General features: G+C 45.3%; 1 protein-coding gene across 3 annotated transcripts in view; it reads right to left on the reverse strand.

The window, feature by feature from the left end:
* Positions 1 to 19640, reverse strand: part of LOC116847248 (serine/threonine-protein kinase NLK) — a 113354-nt gene that overhangs the window by 20699 nt on the left and 73015 nt on the right. For all 3 annotated transcript variants that reach the window (XM_032822073.1, XM_032822074.1, XM_032822075.1), the window contains exon 4: positions 7505 to 7611. In XM_032822073.1, the coding sequence (XP_032677964.1) occupies positions 7505 to 7611 (107 nt within the window). The remainder of the gene's footprint in view (positions 1 to 7504; positions 7612 to 19640) is intronic.

Consider the following 19640-nt stretch of genomic DNA (forward strand, 5'->3'; position numbering starts at 1 on the left):
ATATAGCAAGCAAATCGAATTCTTTTTTTAATTGAATATTTGTTGATCGAAATACTAAACTCACTAGAATTCAGACTGCATTTTGTATATAAATTTAATATTTATGATGAACTTATAATAGGTTTGCGGATATGTAAATTTAGGAAACACTTGAAACAAGTGGCATTTAATCGAGCGCAATATGAATTTTCCTGTGTGTAAAATTAAGGGACAAAGAGTGCAGCCAAATTGAGTTCCATTTTGCGGCATTCCAGTTTCTTGCAACGTCTCCGATACGTTTCCTACAAAAATCGTAACAATATTATATTTTGACAGAATACGTATCTTTTTGGACCATTTTCTCCCAAATTGTGAGATGTACATCACTTTGATACTTATATATCTTTAATCATCAATATATAGCTATAATTTACAAAAAATAATTTAGGACTTTGAATACCATACAAAATGGGGCTAAAAGCTTGATGAGAGTTCGGCCGCTCTTTTTTCAGATCATCACAAAATGCAAGGATTGAAATCGAAAGATCTACCTTTAGGGGAGATCGGGGTAAGTTGGCAAAATCGATTATTTCTACTGTTCTTTGACAAATTTCAGAATCAAGCAAGGGATTTCAAAGTCATTTTTGATACTAGATTTGATATAGAAATTTTGCTTACTTAATTCTTTTATTTGTTAGAAAATAACAGAAATAATCGGTTTTGCAACTCACCTTGCCTTTCTCTCGCAACGTAACGATATCTGTTTTTTTTTCTCGATGGAGAAAAAACGCGGACTTAACGCTATCTCTCGTCGTAACACCGCCGTGCGTCCGCTCGTCCTTCGAAAGGAGCGCCCACCAATTTGTTCTTTCGCGCGTAGTTACATGTCCTCACACGACTAATGCTAATAATAATAATAATAATTGCGTAGTTCCATCTGCCTCTATAATTGACACGCACCGCATTATTCTATTTAATGACCGTCGCGTGTAATTTACAACATATCGCTCCTCGTTCCTATCAGCTGCTTGATTAAGGACTCAACGTCGCGGCGCCGTACGTATGTGTAGGCATGTCGTTCCCGGAACATTATCCTTGATCGATGCACCTGCTGTCGATTAAGTCAATTCCGATCGGACGTTGGATCTAATTAATACAACGCGCGAGCGCGCGCGCACTTACATGCACGTTACGTCGCATCGACCCGCTCGTTTCCGGCATGCGTCTTGTTCTCCTAGCACATTTATCGTCAAGCTGCGATCCTAACCTGGCTGACTGTCGAGTCGACAGTTTTATCCACGTTATTACATATCGTAGGCGTGGAAGGAAGGAGGAGGGGGAGCAGGAAAGATTTATATATAGATATATTTTTGAAAAATAGTAATATTTTTCAAAAATTACGCGGCGGTGCTGCACCCGCTTAATCGAAGAAATACATCAATTATTTTATCGCACACTGATGAATATATAATTATTAAATAAACGATAATTAATATATTTCCTGTTAATCATTAAACGCGCGTCGATTAATTAGTTAATACACACAGTTGTTTATCAATAAATGAACGATGAATTCGTTTGTTGATTTAGTGTAAAAATATACACACGGGATACGTTAATGCTGCTGAGCCGAAAAATTGGTCAAGTCGTAACCGCAGCAAAACATTCTTGATTCAATATAGCAATGTTAAATGCGCGATTTTTTTTGCGTGAGTGTCAATATCGCCGTCGAGTCAAGATCTATTCCAATTACAGTGCTGTTGACCAATCTCGTTGATACTACAGCTTATACTTTCTTCTCTGTACACACTTACGTATTCATACATGTGAATATAACAGCTGTCGTGTGACGCAATAGGGAGACAGAAATAATTGAAGATTCTCTCCTCGGAGAGTTATCTCGATAAGAAGAGTCTACGACCTGTATCAACAGTTACTTGAAGTTTGTTTCACATGACATACTCAGACTTTCACTTAGATCCAAGTGAATTATACGTTCTATCAGTTGAATTATACGATACATATAACATTATATCTACAATCGCGATTCAACTGAAAAACTCTCATTTAACTCTAAACTCAAATCTAAGTATCTCACTTGAAACTTGCCCCATGTGAGATACTTAAATATAAATTTGGAGTTAAGGTAAATGTCCCAATGCCCGGACATGTACCTAATTCCGAACACTCTTATTATTTTGAATATTTCTCCAAATATTTCATCTTTCAACGTACACTAAATATAAATATTAAATTGTATGTATTGTATTGTATGTATTGTACGTTGAAAGTTGAAATATTCATATTCAAATATAAAAATAATAACAATGTCCGGAGATTGGTACATGTCCGGGCATTGGTACATTTACCTTAGATCTTCCTTATTTGAATTGTGTGTAATGTGTGAGGCATCATATGTGTAATCGCATGATTCAGCTGAGAAACTCGCATCTGACTCTAAATTTAAGTCTGAGTATCTCACCGAAGGCGAGTTTCAAATAACGGCTATTATCGCAGACCTACGCAGATTCTTTTTATATAAATTGAGAGTTTAATTATAATGTACACAATAATAACACAGAGAGACGGCGCGCGATATTCACGGGTGAGCACAGCGTGATAACTCGGGCCGAAAATTCGATTCATCGACGTCTGCTGCACGTGGCTCATGCACGTGCGGCGAAAACACAAGCCAAAGGGGGGGGGAGGAAACGGAGAGGGAGTAGCTTCTCGCTCGCCTCTGGCGGGGTTCCAACCGATTTAATGTCGGCTTGTTAATGCACAATGTAGAAGAGTGACAATCGACTCGAGAGAACGAGAGCTAATATTTGCTCTTGAGTGCGGGGCTTTGAATTATTAACTTTGACGACTTCTGGTGCCTGGTCGCCTCGACAGAAGTTCGGGAGAAATTACTACAAGTTTCCCCTCCCCCCCTTTCTCTCTCTCTCTCTCTCTCTCTCTCTCTCCTTCCCTTTCTCTTTCCTCATACAGATCAGTCGTTAACAGCGACTGATTAAACTAGTGGCAATTACGTCACGTCGTGTGCCAATTACGTAGCGGGACACAAAACGGGACACCCTAACCCGGGCAATACCTCGGCGACGAAAGGGATCAATCGCGACTCCGCTGGTTGGAAGTTCGAAATCGTCTCACAGTGACAGTCTCTCAGATCCATATTAATAGTCATTACTCGAAACTCGTGTTAAGTACAGATTCCAATTTAGAGTTATATGAGAGTTCTTCAACTGAATCGCGCAATTATAGATATAAATGTTACATTTATCACGATTCAACTGAAAAACTTTGATATGATTTTGAATAAAAATCTGAGTATCTCACCTGAGTTTCAAGTATCGACTATTAATACGGACCTCAGTCTCTCTCTTTCTCGTTCGCGGAGATTGAAGAGTCGCGGTCTTCACTGGATGTTGCAATTGCAATTGCAATTTTAATCTTACACCTCATCCCACAGTGAATTTGAGCCGTCGCATAAATCACAATTCTAGATATTTTTGTGATGAAATTTCCCGTTTCACATATCGTAACTGCAAGCTAGCAATTAAAAGAGATCTTCCGGCGTCATATTTATACTCGGACGAATTGTATAACGAAGTGTACCCCCCTTCTACTTAAGCGTTATCTCGACTTAATTCGATGGCGCGCGCTCGGCTCCTTGTTTCCCCTTGACTTTGCGCGAATGTTGCAGTAAAAACATTATCCCACTCGGTGAAGCGCGCAGGCGTAATCGAATTCTTTCTCTCTCTCTCTCTCTCTCTCTCTCTCTCTCTCTCTTTTTCTCTCGCTCGTTCGCTCTCTCTATGCGTACACATTACGTACTGTATTTGAGCGCGCGCTCGCGCGAGATTACACAGCCCGCAATCCGCTCATTAAGATTCGTCTAACGTCGATCGCGACCACTAGCAAGTAGTTCGAGCATACAAATCGTGCAGATCGGACGCGGCACGTGTCACACGCCACGGCGCGAAAATCGCCACTGCGATATTCCCGCGTGACGTTTCGTTATTTTGCACCTCGCGCTTAGAAAGGCTCCGCGCGGAACGGCTTCTTCGAGGAGAGACCGTGGCTGAGGACTTCTGCGCACTTTGGACGTTCGCGTAGGTGACCTCGCGCGTTAAAATTCGTCAGAACGATCGGACTGAGACCCGACGGATCGGCCTGACCGCATAAGAGGACACGCCGTCCTCCACTTCTCCACTTAAACTCCACTTCTCATGAGATGTGTCGCGCGCCGTGCGCGCACCGGCCGTGTGTTTCCCGCGCGCAAGAACACATCTCTGCCGTGTCGCTTCCGCTTCCGCGGCGGGACGACATCGGTGTTGCTCCAGTTTACAAGGTATCGATTCGTTGCGCGATGTTAGCGCGGCGCGTCCGCCTCCTCGACGGCGGGATTAAAAGGGGAAACGCCGCAATTTCCGACTTCGGAAAGATGTTGCACCTTAATTAAAACGTCGCGCGGCGCGGGGGCCGGCAGGGAAAGAACGAGAGGACGCGAGGAGCAGGACGGCCAGGAGAGGAGAGGAGAGGAGAAGAAGAAGCAGAAGAAGGAGAAGGAGGAGTCGCGCGGCGGAGGTTAACCAACGTGGTGCGGAGTAGTGGAGAAGCCAGCCAGCCAGCCAGCCAGCCAGCCAGCCGACCGGATGACGGGGTCCGGGGTCACGGATGGGCGGCGGCAGGACTGGTTTCGGACCAGTCAAGAGAGGAAGAGGAGAGCTCCCTGCTCTATCTGTCCGGGCTTTGCACGCCGCGCTATACCGGGTGGGAAAGTCCGAAACGAGCCCGCGGCTAGCCGTGAGAAGATCGGGACGGGATCTCGTCCGGGGATCATCGTCCTCTCCCGCGTCCAGAATTACAGCACGGAATCGGGGAAAAGCGTGTAGCAGCCCTTCGCGACGAGCTGGCTTTCCTTTTGCTCTTTCCCTTTCCCCCTCGCGCACAAGTTGCGTGAATCTGCCACCTGAACATTCGCGCGTGTCGCGTTCGCGAGTTCTCAAAGAGACGTGCGAAAGATAATCGGCGGTAAGAGGCTTTTAGAACATTGTGATACATTTCGGGAGAACGGTGACCGTTTCCGAGCCGTTTTTTCATGACGACGCGGAAAATTTCACGATTTAGCCGCTCCGAAAACAAACAGTCGACTGCAATCGAGCCACGGCCCCAGGAAACGGCCGAACCTTATCGGACGTCGAAAACGCGCCGCTCGCTTTCCGGTTCGCGGCGTCTCCGTTCGAGAAATGTACCGTTGAAGCACGCAGAAGCTCGGGCAAGCCCGGAGGACGAGCCGGATCGGACTCGAAAGGACGTTGACCGACAGCCAGGAGAGAGAGAGAGAGAGAGAGAGAGAGAGAGAGAGTGAGCGGTCCTCGGCCAGGATCGCGCGCGCACCTTTTTTCGCCTTCGCGCGCGGTAATTTAGAGGAAATGACAGAATCGCCCGCGACGAAAACAGTTAGGACCGTTCCCTCGAAAATCGCACGCTTGACGTCCCAGGTGCAAAGATGGCGGACGCGAAATTGTCCGCGATCTCTCTCGAGATCGTGTCGCCTTGCAAACATCTCGAGCGCATAGAATCGCATAAAAATGCAACATTGACGAGGAAGAGTAATTATTTAGGGAGATATAGAATTGCACGTGTGATTTCAGAGGGAATTGCCACTTCGAGGCGAGTATGTTATTTCAATTGCCTTACATCTCATGTCGAAAGACAGAGAGAGAGAGAGAGATAGAGAGAGAGAGGGAGGGGAAAGGAGAGAAGGATTGTTTTTCCGTTCACGTAACTAAAGTATCTAAGACAGCAATTCTAGAAGTAACTCCGTCTCTTCGCCGCAATAAGAAGCGGACGAGGAGAGAAAAGAAACGAGGAAAAAGAGTAGGAGAACGTCGAGCCGCGATGAGATCTTAATAACGAGAAAACGAGGAAAAATTACTACTCGCGGGGCCGCGGAGTCTCGTTCGGGACACGGCGCATAATGATTCTCGCGATGCACTCGTTGCACTCGTGTTGTTGCACTAGTTGCGCCACAAACCTCCTTCCAAGCAACGAAGGGTGAGCGAGCGAGCGAGCGAACGAACGAACAAACGAACGAACGAGCGAGCGAGCGCCTGTCGCTCCGCTTCGCATCGCGATTCGAGCCGCATCCTTCGAGAATGAGCAGGGTGGGAGAGACGGGTCAGGAAAGGTGGGGAGGGAAGGGAACGCGAGCTGCAACGGAAGCTGTCGTGACAAATTATCCTCGAAAACAAGCGGCAGGAGAGAAACAAGAGCGGCGACGCCGAATGATGAATTAACGCGGCTGTCCTTTTTGCGCCTGCCCGCTCGCCCGCGTCTTCCATGAGAGCCGCAGGACGCAGCAGGATGCGTCCGCGCGAGACGGCACATTCGGTCCTTCCCGCTCGCGAAACCTCGACGGTGGCGGATTTCGCAAATAAGGCGCGAACGGTCACATGTGTCTCTTGCATCGAAAAGAGAAATTACTTTCGCGCGAGAGAAAGGAGGAAAGAAATGGGGACGTGCCGGGGAGAGAGGAGAAACGAAAAAGAAAAGAATAAACGAGATGCTGCGAAAAGGGTGAACGGACGTTTTTCAGGAGGAAGGAGACGGGAGGGAGAGAGAGAGAGAGAGAGAGGGGGGTGGAGGTGGGAGGGCCGGAGGTAATTCGGCAAGCCAGACAATGTAAGGACGATATAGGAGCGTCGAGATCCCGGGATGATCCCGAGGGATGAATAGAAACGATCCTGTTTACCCGGTTCTCGCCCTTCATGTCCTCCCGCCTCCCCCTATACACCCCCCGTCGCCGTCCTAACCCACCTTCCCCGCGACGACGGAGGCAATATGCTACTCGTGGATTTTTATAAGCGCGGACTTTTCTTCACTGCTTCGCCATTCTCATCTCGTATCTTGCATCCAACCCTATCTTCCCTACTACTAATTCCCCCTCCTCTTTTTGTCTTACCTCTCTCTCTTTCTCTTTTCTGTCGCCTTGTTTACCACCCTCGCTCGCTGCAAGACTATCTCGGAATCTCGATCTTAACGATTCCTTAGAGATCGTCCTAAGACTGGACTCGCACCTTCGTCGTACCACGCAGGAAGTAGCGAGAGAGAGAGAGAGGGAGAGGGAGTCGCGGGGCGCGCTAAACTTGGATAACTTATCTCAACCTTCTTTTCCTTCTTTATGGGTTTTGCTTCCCGTGGGTCGAGAGTTCGTGTCTTAATTAATCGAGTTGACCCATTAACAACCCGCCGCCACCCTTCCCCCGTGTTTTTCACGTCATTCTTTCGACTTAACTTTGTGTGTCGAGAGTGCATCTCCCTCGTATCAAGATTAGAAATGAATTTTAAACTCTGCAAAGGTGTGTTCTTAAGTGCAGAGCCCTGAATTCTTTAAAAAAAAAAAAAAATAAAAAAAAGAGAAATATCAAAAGCAACGCATCTCCCGTCGCGAAGCAAAATCCTTTCGTTCGTATTATTCGCGCAGAAAGAGATATGCGGTTATAGAATTCGTACTCACCTCGTAGGATCTGATAAAGGAAGACCTTGATGTGGTCCGGGGTGAGATGCTGCGGACTGACGATGATCTTGTGCAGGTCGCTCTGGAGCAGCTCGGTGATCACGTATCTGTGTGTCGCGCGGCTCGTTAAGGAATTTATCGATTATGATCGCTCAGATTATGCCAAGCCTCCGTCGCGCCGGCGACTAGCAATTAGCAGGTGATTCTTCCTACCGGGTCGTTACGTCGCACCTGTGGAGCTCGCGCCGACTAATTTCGCTCGCGTGCGATGACTTGATTGCGCTTGATAATCCGCCAGTTCCATTTTCGAAGCGTTCGCCGGGGAACATAACCGCGCACTCGCCTCCAACAAAATAAAATTGCGACCGAAGGAGGAAGAGAGGACGAGAAAGGGAAGACACGCGAAGGACACGAGCCTCGTCGGCAGTGATCTGCTTGAAGCGGAACGCCAGAGTTTCGGTGTAAAGTCGTCTATGATCTCGCGTCTAATCGCCGTCCCGTGGACTCTCATCGCGAGTGACGTTCGATCGTTCATCTAATTGTCGCGCGAGCTTCATAAAACAACAATAATGACCGGAGCAACGGCCTTTCTCTCTCTCTCTTTCTCTCTCGCGCTGGAGGAGAGAATTTTCATTGGAACAACCGCCGAGAGAATTATCCACCGCAGAGTTATCAATCCATCAACGTCCAGGATAAAAATGCAATCGCGAGCGCGGTGTAAAGTAACTCGCGCGCGCAATCGCGTCGCGAAATATCCGTGTCACGCGGTCGGGAGAGTTAATATTTTCACGGCGGTTGTCGGTTGATTTATGGCATACGAATGCATTTGGCGAATGAAGGAGCGAGCTAGCTAGCTAGCTAGCTAGCGAGCGGGCGACCGATCAACCGGGATAACATAATAGATAATGAATATCGATACGCTCTCGATGCTATCTGCCTGCCGCCGACAGCGATCGAATCGGCTTATAATGAATACGATTGTCGATGTCATAATGCCGGCAGGCAGAAGAGGGAGGGAGGAAGGGGGAGAGAGAGAGAGAGAGAGAGAGAGAGAGAGAGAGCTCGCAGCGTTACACAGGGTGACCCTCATTGCTACCGGAAGATCAGCGACTCTTAATTGCCGCGATTTTACTGCCGCTCGTGAAACTTTTGTTGGTTCGTCTCGGCGACGCGCGGGAAATGAACGTCGATGCGCGCGGAATGAAATCACGTATTCGTGTCTCTGTATGCGAGACGCTCTACGTTATGAGCGACTGTGTGTGTATCGCCGGCGCGATCTCTCGAGAAGGGGCAGGGGATCCGGAGAACGCAATGTCAGGGACGCGGCGCGACACCTCGTATGACATAATTCGGCCCCGAAAACGCTCTCTCGCGTACACGCCGACGAGCGCACATGCGAGAGACGCGTTCGAGGGAACGCGCGCGCGCGAGAGAGTCGAGAGAACGAAATAGTATAATGGCGGAATGAGGTCGACCGGGTAGGTTGGAATGCAGGTAGAGGCTGCCCTGGCGCGAACCTGACGCGGTATGCAAGTCGAAAGAGAGAAAGATGGGAGGGGGAGAGAGAAAGAGAGACAGCCAGGCTTCGGACAGGCCTCGGGAGAGACTTGGAACGCGAGATTTGGAAAGAGAGTGGCCAAGCTCTCATAAGCTTTTAGACCTATTCCGTGACATACAAAATTTGAAATTATTCCTTGATAAAATTGTAGCTACTAATGGATCGATTAAAGGTGTCAAAAGTGATGCGCACCTCGCTGTTTAGGAGAAAATGGTTTCAAAAAGAATTTTAGAAGCAACATACACTGAGAAAAAATATTTGAGAATTTACTGATGAGAGATACAAAGTTTATTTCTGTGAAATAACATCTATTTTTGTGGAATAAGATATATATTTGTGAAGTAAACTTTATATCCCGCAAATAAATTTCGAGTATTTTTTTCTCAGTGTATAGCGCCTCTAGTGGTCTATATAGATATTTTATTAGAATACTGATACGATTTTCTGCGGTTTTTCTTACTCGTACAACAAATGTTGGGATTCATGATGTTGACAATAAGTGGACGCATTAAAGGTGATTTTTACTAAGCTCTGATTAACTTAATCGTCGAGTAATTATGGCAGCATTTTTATCCGTCTAAATCCGTGGGAAGGTGATGAAAAACCTGCTTAAGGCGAATTCTGAGCACTCTCCCACGGCTTTAGAGACAGACTACCATCGTATTCAGCGCGCGACCCAAAAAGATCGCGTGTACAACTTTTTAGGAAAGAAATTTTAGCCATCTCGCGTCCTTAGTGACTCATTTAATGGAGCTTTTTCAAGTAGAACGTAAACGTAGTCTTCGGCACAGGATTACTTTGGCCCTCGAGGCTCTGTGCGAGGTCAGTTTTGCGAAGATTTTCGTGAGACTCGCGCGATGATATTAAAAGTGCCGGCTGCATGTCGATCGAGCACCGGTACTGAATTTTGCTCGAAAATTGCGGATAATTATTGGTCCGAGGGTGATCGCTACGTCTGCTAACTGAACGTAGCCAGGCTTGGATGGATCGATCGATCAAAGACCCGGGAGAGAACGGGCTGCTTTCCTTTGAGTTATCAGTGCACTCGACGTTTCGATTTCGCGATGCGAAACGGCCTGCGCGCGGGCCATAGTGCTCGTGACGCATAATTACTGTTTGATAATTGGAGCGTTGAGAAGGATATACGCGATGTACCGCAACTACCAGTATAAGCCATAAATAATGGAGAATAGACGGGGGGAAGAGCGCAATTGGCTGCGGCCTCTCCGCGTAGCGCCGGACCAAATGGGCGATAGGAAACAGCACATGCCAAGTAAATATTTCACTTCCTCTCAATCGATCTCCCAAAAATGTCCACCTTACGATTAATTTAATACGCCGTATTAGCAATTATTTGTAATTAGTAAGAGTACTCCGCGGGCAAACGTGGAAACTGAAATGTGTTCTCTCCACACCCCGACTGCTCCCCCTTATTATTTATCTTCATTTTTCCGCTCGCTCGGAAATACCCGCGAAAGATAATTATTGGCGAGGAAGCGCCGGGGCGGCAAATAACGCGATAGATGAAAAACGATAGCCGGCGGCGACTTCGCGCTGGGGAGTTTTCCAGAACTCCAGACCGGGCCGAGCCGGGGAGCTGTCGAGGGGTGTTTCTCCCCACGGGGATTTGAAGTCCCGGCTTCAGCCCTTTGAGCCCTCTTTCTCCCGATCTCCCCCTCAGGAGCCGATAGAATGCCAAAAGACCGACATGCTCCGAACGAAATTGACCAAGTTCTCGCTTTAATCGAGGAAAACTCGAAAGCATCCTCGCAACGCACAGAGCCACTCGCGATTAATTATACACTGGAAAAAAAAAAAGAAAAAGAAAACTAAAAAGTCCCCTGCCGTTTGTCATATTTTTGATGAAGGCAACAAAACCGACCGAAAGCATCGTCCTCGTCGTCGTTGTGCAGCGCGCTTAAAACACCGCGATTGGTGGATCGATGCGTGCCTGCCTCCTGGTAGGCACGTCGACCGGTTCCTGGACAAAGCGAGAGTTGCCCCTAGCATCCTCTCCCAGCTCTCCTCTCCGCGCCGCTCCACGCCGAGTGAACGAGTGAGCGAGCGCGAAGGGAATCGAGTATCCTGCCGAGTTTTCTCCCGTCTTCCTCTCTTCCCATCTCGTTCCCTTCATCCCACCCGTCCGGTACCGGTACAAGGAAGGAGAACCTGGAAGACTCGGGATCCTCTTTCACTCGGGCCCGATGCGAGAGTGTCGTCTCGCGAAGGAATCGCGATGCTGGACGATCACCAGCGCGGGGCGGCAGGTACAGGGTGTCTCGCTTTTATACTTCGTAACCCCATATAGTAACCGCATATGTGATGCACGTCAGGTGACCGTTCCTTTTAATGTTAAAGTTTGATGTCCCTCGTCTGTTCGTGACGTTTCATTAGAACTGAGAATATCGGCGGCATCCTTTTGAATTCTTCACCATGTGAGATGGATAACAAAGAGTTGGCCGCGACGACGACGACGACGATGATGATGGAGGCTAGACTCCAAGGTGTTCGAGCAAGGTCGATCCGGCTCGTCCGACCGGTCAACCGAGTTTGAACTCGGCTCGCGAACGACTTCGAGAGACCGACAGAAAGAAAGAGAGAGAACTCTGGGCGCTTCTGCTCTCGCACTCAACCAAAAAGACGCGAATTTCAGCCCTACTAGTCGACTTGAGAGAATACTTTCGCTTTGTGTGCTTCGGGCAGAATTCTGAGCCTGAGCTTGACTCGCGGATGATCTCGTGAAAAATGATGTTTTATTGATGTTGAAATTTCTTTCCTCACATTCTTTAAATTTCTTGGAATGATGCCTCAAAACGAATGAAAAATGATTCGAAATGAGTGAACGTTGCAATCGATCAAAACGAATATTTTCCCTATATCAGCGAAATTTCACTCCTAGAAATTTAGAGAGCATCTCCCGGACTGTCCGTGGTACACTCAGAGTGATAAACAAGCAGCGACGGACAATTTGAGAAAAAAATAAGCGCGCAACGTTTTTTCGGTATAATAATTTTGCAGCTGTCGTATACGCGCAGGCGATTGCGCGAACGATTAATTATACACGCGACACGTTCCGCTCCGATTTAAAAAGCGGAGAGAAGCGCATACAGAATCAGTTCTCTCCCGCGACTTTTCTTTCGGACTTTTCCCTCCCCGGGGAGTCACGTGAAGCGATTTTGCATACATTTAAATACTTTCGCGATGAATCTCGCCGAGGAGATGCACGACGCGGCGGACACACCCGGTATAAATTTTAAGCGCCGATCGCGCGCGACGCCTGTTTAACGAAATCCCTTCTCGTGGATCCTTGGGACCTACGTAGCGAAATAAATTTTTTTTTTTTTCAAATCGAGGGGCGCTTCAAATACGCAGTTTCACCTCGGGCTTTCGGGGGACTCGTAAATGCGGCGCGGCTACGTCGATTCCTGCGCCGGATACGGCGAATTCGAGAGAAGTATGTCGGCGATAAATCCTTCGCGCGTCGCGCCGATCGCAATCCTTCGAATTAAAAGCGTCCCGTAACGCCTGGTGGAGGCCGCAGGACTCCGTCAGGACTCTCGGCTCGGCTCAGACGTCGATACGTGCCGGGAATCGATTCCGCACACGGTGCACTTCGCAATGTCGTAAAAACGCGAATGATCCCGAGGTAACGACCCCCTATATTTCCCCCTATTCTTGACCAAGCGGAACTCTGCGCTCAGAAGAAGCGATTCATTTTCCGCGCGCGCGTGTGCGAGTCTGCGCGCAAAAAAATACATACTGCATTCAGGTATTTGATTCAAATACTTCACATCCGCAAATCTATCACTAGTTCATTATAGGCATCAAATTTATTTAAGATACTTTCTGAATCCTAGTAAATTTAGCATTCTTATTTAAGCATTCTATTTTTATTTAATTTATCAAGAATATTAAATTGGAACAAAAAGCTGAGGCTTTCCTATATCTCTGCACACAGAAAAATATACACTGCATTGCAAGTGAATGTTACTCGTTTCAAATATTTCATACACGGAAAAAAGTAATTTGTTGTAACAGCAGACTAATTTTCTATATATGGACAATTAAATATAATTCGCTGTGTTAGCTACTTTTTCTTTGTTGCAGGAACCTATTTTCTTGCTATGATAACAAGTTTGCTTCTACAATAAAAAAAGTGGCTAACGTAGCAAATTTGCTACAACTAAATATAATTTATTGCTTTAACTACTTTTGTGTTGCAGGAGCAGATTTTCTTGTTATCACAGCAAGGAAGTTGGCTCGTGCAGCAAAGAAAAAGTGGCTAATACAACAAATTATGTTTAATTGTCCATATGTAACAGATTTTTTTTTTCCGTGTAAGTTTACACATTCACAAATCTATCATTAGTTTATCATAAGCATGAAATGTATGTAGATACATTCTGAATTCAAGTAAGCGTAGTATTTCAATCAAAAATATTGAATTAAAAAAAATTCGGTTTGCTTACTTCATAGAGCCGAAGCAACTTTTCTTAGATGAAGTTTTATAATGTTCTTGTAAAAAGAATAAATTCTTCCTTCGAGTACATGTAATGAACTTTTCTAAAATTCGTCATAAATACGTTTTATCAAGAAAATATTCTTTGCTAGTAACCGAAGGTAACCGTTACTTAAAAGAAGGAAAGTAAACTGAATGATTCCTTTTCTTGATAGCAAAATGATATTTTTCTCTGTGTATCAAAATTCGCGCGCTTTTTTTCCCGAAAGATTGTATCGTGATTACGAGGAGACGGAGAATTGAAATCTCAATGAAAATTTAAACCCTTATCTCTGCAATGCAGATATCGCAATTGTGGGATTCATCGATTATCTACGGCCGATCGCCCACCTTTCTTTTTGTTTTTCTCTTTTTGAATCGTACAATCGGACGTTGATAATCGCCCGGAGTGCTAGCTATTCGATAACATGTCACATACGCGTGCCAAGCGGGGAAAGAAAAAAGAAGGATGTGGAAGGAAACGAAAGGTGAAACGCGAACAAAGGACCCTCTCCACGGCCCGACCGAAAACTCCACGTTGCGATCGATACCCACCGCACGATACCTGATACGCCTCGAAGAAGCTGAAGGCACGAGGAGGAAGCTGCAATCAAGCTCGAAGAAATAGAAGCAAAAATTGCCGCGCACTCCTCGCGTTTCAGCTACGGCGAGATTATCGCGAATTAATATATACAGTGCCGTTTGTTTTGTTTTTACTTCCCCCACGATTCTTCCGATGCTCGAACGGGATTCTACGCGCTCTCTCTTCCGTGCGCGCGAAAGTTTGATGTTTCCATTAACTGAAGACGCACGATAAAAGATTCAGATATCACGAGGAAGTAGACGCGATGTCTATATTCCAGTCCTATCCGAAATAAACAAATTGCACACCCTATAGCACGGCCTTGTATCCTCTCTACCTTAAAAATCGATGTCTCGAAGATCGATTGATCCCCAAAATTGATATATTTCGAACTCTTCATCTCTCAGCGTCGCAGGGGCCTCTTATTTCGTGCGCCGATCTCCGAGATATTTGAGATACAAGACAACGACAAAAGAAAGCAGACACCGCGCCGGCATCCGACTCGTTTATTAAAGAAAATAATAAAAGTAATGAAGTGAATCAAGCCCGAGACAGATCTCGCGCGACTTAAGGGGATGCTGGAGTCGATGACGAACTCGAACAATGTCGATAATGTAGAGACGATCGTCACTAACATAATCACGCTATTTTTTTCGTATTTCTTGTATATACAGAAGTTATATGAATGTGTGTTGCTTTGTTTTACCATATTCAACGGAAAACCTACCCATATATGTGTAGAAATCTTTCTGTAAACTTTTTCGATATTTTTAAGCTTCCAAATGTAGATGCGAAGGTAGAACAATGTTCTTCAAAATTTTTCTGTTTGGAGCATACACACTTTCGGGATGTACAAGCTGCAAAATTTTTGGATTAGGCAAATATTACGCTGACAGCTTGAGATTTTACATTAAAATTTTTTTGTTCACATATCGAGCAATGCTCCTATTTATCTTTGCACGTATTTTCATTGCGTAAAAGCACTTGTAATTCTGTGTAACCAATACGACGTAAACTTTGCGGAAAAATGTGAGTGTTCTGTCGGTAAAGTTTTCAGCTTCAGCATCCCCTTAAGCACTTAATTCCCCAAAGCGCTCATTCATCAACTTTGTATTTCGCGTAATGAAAAGCTAGACCAATAGGACCTGGTTCGTCGAATCAGTAGCTAAGAATCGATAGCAAGTCCTCTCCTCTTTCTCCCCCCTCTTCTGCGAACTTCTTTTGTTCGCGCGGTGTTTGCGTCGTGCGATTTTATCATTTAACACCGCGTCACGCGCGCGTCACAAAGTGTCCTCATTAATAGCGCGCGTTCTAAATGCCGCGCATCGATACTCAAAGAGAATATTCGCGCGAAGGGATCATCGAGGAAGAGAGAGAGAGAGAGGAGAGGAGGGGAGGGAGGGAGCGAGAGAGAGAGAGAGAGAGAGAGGGAGAGATGGTGAGGAAGAGACGGAGGGAGGAGAGGACGGAGAGAAAGAAAAATTGTTCAAATCTCCCACAAAAATGCGCCGAGAGCGCGCGAAATCGATGCGATCACTCCTGACGTCTCGTTCGAGAGATCGCGCTTTTCGGCATTAATCGCGCGGCTCGATCACCTCGCGCTCGAAAGTATGGAAAGGTTCGGCACAATTTGCCATTGTACAACTCGTTAAGCGCAGCAGACACTCGGAGAGATGGCGAGATAAATTTCTCTCTCAGTTTCCCTTCGATATCTAGCACGTCGGCGAGAAGTCTCGTCTTTCGCAAGTGGCGGCGTGGGAACCCGCGTGCGTGCCCACGCGCGCGTGCGTGCGATTCGCGTTTTTCCGGACAGGAGATAGATAGATAGATAGATAGATAGATAGATAGATAGATAGATACATAGATAGATAGACGGACAGAGAGAGAAAGAGAGAGGGAGCTACGCCCCCGCTCTACCGGATATCTATTCGTTAATAAGCTACGTAAACCGATGCCCGCGCCGTAAAGAACAGATACGCTCGCCGTCGTCGCCAGTTAATCATCGTCGCGAGTTGGATTTCCGAGTAAGGCGATAATCGCCGACGACTGACGTCGCCGACTGAATTGACGCGAGCCGATATCCCGCGAAGATATCGATATCGCGCAATCGCGAGATGTCATTAATGAATGACCACCAAGGCAGTCGCACAGATTCACGAGCAATCTGAAATTTTGACGGCCTGAAAGATTGTGTGTGACACAGAGCTCGATAGTTCAATGTAAATATACTCTATACTACAAAATTATACTATTCTTATATTATTATATAGGATAGATAGTATTCTTTTACTAAACTGAATAAACACTACTCGGCGAACGCGAGTCGAATAATTGAACCCTTGTGGAGTTAAGAGCGACTTTAGGTCTTGACGTACAGGGAGTTGTCAAACAGTTTAGACACAATGAAATTGGAAGCTCACCAAATTGTCAAAATTGAAAATCATTATTGACAGATTTACATAGTAATAATGTAATTAATAACAATAATAATTAAGAGCACTGAACACAATAACAAATAATAATAACAGCCAATAATATAATAATAATACTTAATAGTATAATTTACAATACTTTATATTTATAGTACTTAATAATATAATTAATATAATAATAGTACTTAATAATTTTTGGATAGCTCGTCAATGATCAGTGACCCTCGACTTTGACAGTTCAGTGAGCTCTCAACTCCGTTGTGTCTAAACCGCCTTGCAATCCGCTGTACACGAGTTGCTCGCTATTATAATTTTCAGTGAAGTGCGCTATTTATCCTGCAAGTTTCGAACTCTTTTATCTCAACATACCTCATGTATCTACAAGATATTATAATTCCGATATCAAATATTCGTGCGCCACTTGTCCCCTGCGATTTGCTAAATCGCGTAAAACGCGACGGTCACGGGAGGTCGCGGAGTAACGAGTGGTTTCGGAAGTAAGGCGGGCGTTTCCGGTGGGTATCGACGGAAACGAACGAGCGCGCGTATTCCGCGATTACCATAAGCGGACAATCGCGGGGCCTCTCGTTGGAGCGAGCGCGCGCTCGTTCGCACCGGAAACTCTTTTTCCGCGCCGGAACCTTTCCAGGTCGACTGACGGGCGTTTTTCGTTCTCACCCGCGATCGCTAGCTCGTTGGTTGGTCGGTTCGTTCGTTCACTCGCTCACTCGTTCGTACTTCATTCGCTCGCCTCCGATTTTCCTCTTGCGATTTCCCGCCGCGTGCTCTCGAGTGAAACGTGGGAGGTCGTGGCAGGCAATGTGCAATGTGATGCAACCGGCGTGCATCGCCGTTGGAAACTCGAGACACCGCTCGCGCACTCAGCGATGGTGCATGCATAGATGCAATCGCGATCTCTCGCGAATTTATCGAAGACATGTTTAAGCATACCACTCTCTTCAAATGAATCAGTACAAACCTTTCCGATTGAATCAGCACAGGGAATATATCATCAATAACACTGCATACAACAAGGATTTTGTTAAATAAAAGGTGATAAGTTGTTCTCCGTTGTGTGATTACAAATGTAAAATTTATCAGTACTTATTTAGCACTAACAGTACTATTATTTGGTACGCTGTAAAAACTAATGTGTTAAATTTAACATTTTATGTGTCCCAAATCATCCACTCTCATTTATGTGTAAATTTAACACAAGACAAATGTGGTACAAAGTAACACGCATAATATGTAAAAAATTAACACAAGAATTTAACACTTGAATACTGTCAGGAATCACAGTTTGTGTTAAATCGACATGTATAATGTTAAATTAACTAAAATAAAAACGTTACTTTAACATTTGAGAGAAGTATTAATTAATCTACGGTTTTGATGAAATAAAAATGTTAAATTGACATAATCTATGACATATTAAATATGTCAATTTAACACAATTTGTGATTCCTAAAGGTACTTTTTAACACATTTGTTTTGTGTTAAATTTATACATAAATGAAAGTGGATGATTTGGAACACATGAAATGTGTTAAATTTAACACATCAGGTTTTTACAGTGTACTAATATTTAGTATTCATTGTTGTTGAGTACGTTTTGCATCCAGGCATGAGCGCTCTTAGCTGCAAATGGGACTCGATCCTACCAATTGCCGATTATTAGTCAGTCCCGAAGTGCGAAAGACGGGCGGTGATATTCATTCCCGGTTGAAATCGGACAATCGCGGTCGCTCAGCACGGACGTCGCGTCAAAAGCGTCGAACGCCGCGGAAAGATATCGCGGCATTAACATTACAATGAGCCTCGAGCGCGCGAGTGGCGTGCCGTTAATGGATTAAAAAGAGTGGGCGGCGGTGTAATATTAATCGCTGAAAAGCGCCGCGCACGCACGCACTCGTTTCATCGCCGTCCAGCGGAATCGCGCGATTGTATTTAAATTGCGAAACGCGCGGCACATACAGTCGCGACGGGCACGACGATTAATTGTCAAGACCGGCGTCAATAATGGAATTAACGTCGTGTGGTTTCACACAGAATACAGTAGGCAGGTTTCCCGCATCCTGAGAGAGACGCAGTCAGGTTTTCGCGCGCGAGATGACTCGCGCTGACTCGTTGAAGGAGGACAAAGGGCCTTCTCACGGGAGAGAGACGTGAAATTAGTTTGCGGCCGTTTGCGAACTTGGATCAAACCGTCAAACTCGAACGACGTAACCGGCCGCGCGCAATTAAAGCCTCTGCGATCCCAGTCCGAGTAAAACTCGATGTTTTCCCATGCGAGCCCCGCGCTGACGACGGAATCGCGGCAGGTGAACTCGGGCGGGTTTCCTCGCCGTCGTGCATGCAGGATCGCTTCAGAAAATTCAGTCACTGCGCAGAAGAGCATAAAGAACAATGCTGCAAAAACATCCCGAGTCAAAATTTTGGTCCTATGTTAAACCTTGAATTCTAAACGCAGTGGAAGTTAAGTTAGCAAAGCAGGTTTAATTTTAATGATACAATTTACTCCTACTTTGACTCTAATGATGTCCAAAATTTTTCTTTTCACTTTCTTCAGCGTCAAGTTAAAGGTGTTACATGTTGATAGTTGAAAAATCAAAGTGTCCTTGAATTTACTTTTTGTTATACAAATACATTGCGTTATTTTAACATTAACAAATGATCAATATAAATTCAACGCAGAAAAATCAAAATAAAGATAGTTCAATTTCATACATTTTTCTTATAGGTAAATTTTACAGCATTATTCTTTCAGTGCGATTCGAAATAAGATCAATTCGGCGTGTTGCTGCGTTTCTTTGAAAAAAAAAAGATAGAAGTTAAAAATAGAAATTAAGTTAAGGGAAAGTTGTAATTTAGATAACTGAAAAATAGAAGGTTTTGACGAATTTTTTTTACAGAAATGAAAAACAATATTAACATAGTCGTTCGCCAGGAGACGTCCGGCGACACCACGCTCACGACAAAAATACTTGAGCGGGATTTAAGTAAAAAAAATATTTTTATATCTAAAACAATGATGAACGTGATGAAAATCCTATATTAATCTT

This window comes from Odontomachus brunneus, unplaced genomic scaffold, assembly GCF_010583005.1.
Source record: "Odontomachus brunneus isolate Ranch 3 - 2012 unplaced genomic scaffold, Obru_v1 Obru_scaffold_075, whole genome shotgun sequence".
NCBI lineage: Eukaryota > Metazoa > Arthropoda > Insecta > Hymenoptera > Formicidae > Odontomachus > Odontomachus brunneus.